Genomic DNA, 5,669 nt, shown 5'->3' on the forward strand with positions numbered 1-5,669 from the left:
ATTATATTGCGTAAATCGCTATAAACTACATATTTACTCTAAAACAAAATAAACTTATACAGAAATTAAATGCGTAGAATTCGAAATTATGAAATTCTTTATTGAAACAAGAAATTAATGCGAACGTTTCTCAATTTGTTGATAAAATACCATAAAATTCGAACGTGCAATAATTAAACTGTGCGATGTGACAAAAAAGAATATGAAGCGGGCAAATAATTTGTATAGTTACCTGGTCCAATTGTTTGTTGTTGTTGTTAAGAAACACCACTCGGTTGCTAGAGACGCCATTTGGACCTTATGACAGCTGTCAATGATGTTGTTGCATTGTTGTTGTAGCCTTTAAACCTGAGTGCGTTCACCTGTAAACAACAATAAAAGTAATTAGTATTGAATTTGCTAATCACTTTTATTTATGTCAAAGTTGACAATCACGTTTAAAGTTTACATTATGAAAGGTTATAACTTTATCGCATTTTTCTATAATTGCGTAATAAACGATTGTATTCAATTTGAAATGGGAAATCATTGAAATTAAGTCTTTTAAAATTGAATCTTAAAAAAAAAAAAATTTAGAATTTAATACAAAAAATTAAGCGAATCATAACAAATAAAATTTGATAAAAATTCACTAATTAACTAACATTTACTTAAATAATTCGCTTAAAATTTTCCGCAGAAACTTCGCAGAAACTAATTTGAAATTGAAATTATGTAATTTTCGTTTTAGAAAATACACGTTTATTTATATGGTACAGGAGTGTGTTGAAATAATGATGAACGGTCCGTAATTAATTGCGACCGTGGGCGACCCGAGAACGTCCTTTAACCTTTAAACGATAATTGAGAGCATCAACGAAATAAATATATAAAAACGAAGAAACTTTTCCACTTCTGCATACCTGAAATTTACATGAAACGTTCCATTTTTAAAGGGATGAATTAAACAGCAGAGTTTTTTTTTCGTACATCGTTACATCAGTTTTTGGTGAATTATTTCACAATTTGTAAACCGAAATAATTAGTTATTTTGATTTAAACGTATCAACGTGTCACGTGTTTTCGCGTATTTTCGCTTATGTAAAAATAATATATAAATTTTATAAGCTAAATTTACGATTGTCTCACAGTAGGATTTGCAAAGAAATTTGGCTAATTTACGATCAAATTTTACGAGATTTCAGCGCAATTTACGACGAAACTTTTCCTGCGCTTCTTACATAAACAACGAGTGTTTCCCTTTTCTAAATGATATTTTTCTAAATGAATCGAATTTCTTGCATTCACTACATCAAAGAGGTAACATCGTGTAATTTAAATCTGATCGGAAGCCGTTGTTTTCGTATTGCATCTCGAAACGCGAGCGAGTTTCTTCTTTCTAGGGCGAATCGACGAATGTTTCTTATAGGAGGTGATGGGATTTCCCTGAATAGCGTTGCGTAGTTGAGGCGATTGCGTGATGGCATCTAAACGAAATGCCTGCAATAAGTGTCACATAAAATGTTGGGATTAAAACATTTTGAAAGGGATATAACATAGAAAAAAAAAAGGATCGAGAAGGCGATGGAATCGTGATGCAACTGAGAGTTTTAGTTTTAATATTGAGTTACGTCCACAAACTACTGCCACCTTTAATCCAATTATTGTTAGTGGAGAGAGAGGAGATAATTTAGTTCGGAGGAATACCCAATTTCGGTTGATGCCTTTGTGCGAGGCTGCAGGTGGTATTGTTATTGTAAATATTGTTGTTGTTTGCAGCGGACGGCGACGGCAAAGGTTCGCCCCATCCTCCGGGCGCCCATCTGAACCTCTCCCACGGGATGACCGGCATCGAAGCCGTCGACGGATCAGCGCAGGCCGTCCACTATTTGGCGCGCTCCAACGATCCCTTCGGTCCCTCCAGGCAGATCCCACAAAAAAGGTCTAACACTATACGCAAACACACACACTTTTCACTTAACTTGCATTCATTTTCTAAAGGATCCCTCCCTTTTCCATTCGATTTTATTAGCACCGAGACGTAAAGTGGAAAACACTGCTTCTTCATAAACAAAGTCAAACTTTGAACTTCAGCTTCTTCCGGTCGAAAACCATCCAATTCCAACAAAATCATTCTAAAAATGAATCTGGAAAAGAGAATAAATAAATTAGAAACTAATTGTCGGATATAAAAACATAATTAAGTAAATTAGAAGTTTTGTTTAACATTTAATTGCAAACAATTGTATCAAACGACCATCATTTTTGCTTGTTAAGCAACAAAACAAACCTTGTTAACAAACTTTTCCAACAAAACTTAATCACACGTTTTCCATTCGCGATCCATATAATTTTCCGTCGAGAGTGAAATTACCGCGAATTACAATTTTTTTTCTTTTGCGGATTACCTCAGGATTTTCTCAATCGCATGCGAAAAGCGATTAATTAAACGTGTGCTTCGATTTTGTAATTTGTGTTGGAAATTTGTTGGATAGAAAGTAACGGCGATGGTAAATTGTAAAGATCAATGAAAATTTAGGGCTATTGACCCAATCGTTTCTGCTTTGTACCTCTCATTATGTAACGCAGAAGAGATGTCGAATTGGATGGATGATTGCGTAATGGAGAAGATGCTGCAAGTACCGTTAGTGATTTAGACAAATGTTGCATTGTTCTCGTGATGTGTTCAAATTTGTAGGATATCAATCAACATCAAGACTTTTTTTCTTCTTCAAATAATTGAAGTTTTAGAAGATCGCTGATTACCGTTTTGCTACTCCAAAGTTTTGGGGTTTAAAGGCGATAGTAAAATTACATTCTTTCTACGCTCGAGTCTGGTTGTTAATGGGTTAATTAAGATCTTAATCCACGTGAACACTTGCGACCATACGTTATCCTCCCCGGCGATGATTATCCATGTAACCAAGGACACGAGCAGACGCAAATCCACGTTGCTGGGGTTATGAATTATTTATTTGCTCTTTACTTGGAATCCAAGAAACACCCACAGCCAACTGCTGTAAATATTTTATCTAGAAAAAAAATTGTATATCAATTAAAGAAACTCATAGTTTGCATAAATGTTTATTTTTTTTTGCAATTCGCATTGCGTAGCTGATCTATAATGCATGCATGCGGATTAGTTTGTTGTGAAAGCGCGGAGCCCGCGGATTTCGGGTGAAAGCCGCAGAAGATTATCTCGCTGGAATCCGCTACGATGATGATAATAACAACAGCAATACCATTGTTGATAGTCTGCGTGTTTACAGGTCATCGAATGGTGGAAGCGTCGCGACGCGTTCGAAGCGCGGCGTCCTCGAGCTGTACAACATGGTCCGATGTTCGACCGGATGTAATCCGTTGATCTACAAGGGATACGGATGCTACTGCGGTTTCCTGGGCTCCGGTTTCCCCGTCGACGGAATTGACATGTAAATATGCCGCCATCCCGTTACTATACAGAAACAAAACGAGTACAGTTAGTTGGGTAATGATGAGCGAGAGACAATGAGAGAGTCGGAAAGGCAGAACGAAACGGTCAAATCGGTCAATTAATCATTGTCTCTCTTTCCGTCTGGTCAACAGCACCGTTTCAACAATTAGCCAATTTTCGTTCCGCTCTTTCTACCATTAGCATTTCTTCCGCAATAGGGTTAAGCGTATAATCCCAAGGATGGTCATGATGTTCTCTTCTTCTTTCAGGTGTTGCAAGCAACACGACTGGTGTTACAACACGGCCAACTGTCCCATGTATTTGGAATACTTCGTGCCATACTACTGGAAGTGCTGGAAAGATAAATCGCTGTGTGGTAAGAGACATTCTACTTCACTGAATACATTATTCTGTTCTCCACTTTATGAAATCATTATTACATAACATTTTGCATACATAGTCTTATTATTATTATTAATTCGGTATTAATTCATAATAGAAACTGAAAGTTCTTCAAATTAACAAACAATAAAATTTACATATAATCAAGTGATGCGAGGAATTGGGAAACTGTTGAAACGTCAAATTTTTTTTAATGTTAGTTTTAATTAGGTGCAATTTATTCAAATCCAATATTCCTTTTTAATGCGAATAGATTATTTTGAAATTATGTCAATGACAAGAAAAATCGATTCGTTGTTTTTTTTTGTTTAATTTATAAATTAATACAAATTTCAATATCGTAACGAGTATTGTTTCAATAAATGAAACAAAAAAAAAACAAATACAATTTGACATTGAATTGTCACGAAAACTAGATCAAATAATTAATTTATAATATGAATCGTCGATTATCTGGGTCACAATTTAACGTGGTTCGGGTTAACCGTGGTCGCGGCCGTCTCTATTCTTACTAAATTTTAATTTTTAGCTTATAAAATAAGTAAAATTGTACTAATTTTCACAAGAAAAACATAATAAAAATATACAGTTTATATATCAATACATCAATCTGCTTTAACGTTCCCAAATTACCACGGATTTAATTTTCTTAATATTAATATAATATTTCCCTATTGTAATGTATACATAAATTATATGATGAATATGTGAAGATGAAGATGTTGATTTTAGCTATTGACCATTTGGAATGGGGCGGAAGCGGTTCGTGCGCCCAAAGACTCTGCGAATGCGATCGCCTCCTCTCGGAATGCCTGAGCCGCCATCCCTGCCCGAAATCAAGAGCCCTGTGCACCTCATCACCATGGCGACTGCTCCAGAACACCTTCATGATCTTCTAACGAGTGAATCACTCCGCGCATCACTCAAATCAGTATCTGGAAAAAAAGAACCAAAGCCAAAACGAATTACCAATAAGCTATACGATTCGTTATTTGAATTGTAATTTATAATAATAATAATAACCTTCAGCATCAAGTACACTCACAATGTGACAGTAATTATGTAATAAATGATAATAAAATAAGAGAATACTTAGACATCTGTTTCGTACCGCAATGTATTCAATGAAGAATCTGATGCAGAATTCCAAATCCAGATCCCAGTACATCTCATCGGAAGCTTGTAAACATTAGCACTGGCAAATCAGGCAATTCGGACTTAATATATTAACGCCTTGAGACCGTCATTCGATTGTATTTTAATGCGCATCAGGTATGCTGATGAGATGTGATTGTGGATCCGCCCTGACCCGGTTATAGCGTTCGTTTGGAGGGAAATGGGAATGAAGCAGAAATGAAGCAGAAAACTCAGGAGGATGGCATTTATTTGCTTAATTCCTTCTTGCGCAACTTCGCGAAGTAAATGGATCCGAAGATGAGGACTATAGCGCAGAAGGCGAACACGGCCACGAAGCATTTGAACTGATTGGGAACGAGCTGCTGGGTCCGGTACGACGTCGTCGTCGCGGCTTCAACTCCATCGTTTTCCGATTCCACGTCCTTCCCTTTTTGATTCCTACAAAATAAAATCATATAATCATAGCATAGTGAATCCGTTCCAAAATTTCCGGATTTTTACTCGCTTTACATCGCTCGTTTTTCTTACAATTCATTTTGCTCGTTAATCGAGGTTTCACTGTACATAACTACAATCATGCGATTTCAGCATTTTCAGCTTGAATTAATACAATCTCCATATGCTGTATGTATGCAACCAAACCAACATTTACCTCATGTTGAACTGAGCTGTTGTTCGTTCGCTTTTACTGATTTCTTGTAGTACACCAGCAGGAAGA

At 36.2% G+C, this 5,669-nt stretch overlaps 1 protein-coding gene across 1 annotated transcript in view; it reads left to right on the forward strand.

The window, feature by feature from the left end:
* LOC108568959 (phospholipase A2) overlaps window positions 1–4,839 on the forward strand; it is a 6,775-nt gene extending 1,936 nt beyond the window's left edge. The window contains exons 2-5 of the mRNA XM_017930312.1: window positions 1,759–1,921; window positions 3,249–3,410; window positions 3,682–3,788; window positions 4,547–4,839. Of these exons, the coding sequence (XP_017785801.1) occupies window positions 1,759–1,921; window positions 3,249–3,410; window positions 3,682–3,788; window positions 4,547–4,713 (599 nt within the window). The 3' untranslated portion in view covers window positions 4,714–4,839. The remainder of the gene's footprint in view (window positions 1–1,758; window positions 1,922–3,248; window positions 3,411–3,681; window positions 3,789–4,546) is intronic.
* The last annotated feature ends 830 nt before the right edge of the window (window positions 4,840–5,669 follow it).

Source organism: Nicrophorus vespilloides, unplaced genomic scaffold (genome assembly GCF_001412225.1).
Source record: "Nicrophorus vespilloides isolate i.1.1-1 unplaced genomic scaffold, Nicve_v1.0, whole genome shotgun sequence".
NCBI classification, from domain to species: Eukaryota; Metazoa; Arthropoda; class Insecta; order Coleoptera; family Silphidae; genus Nicrophorus; species Nicrophorus vespilloides.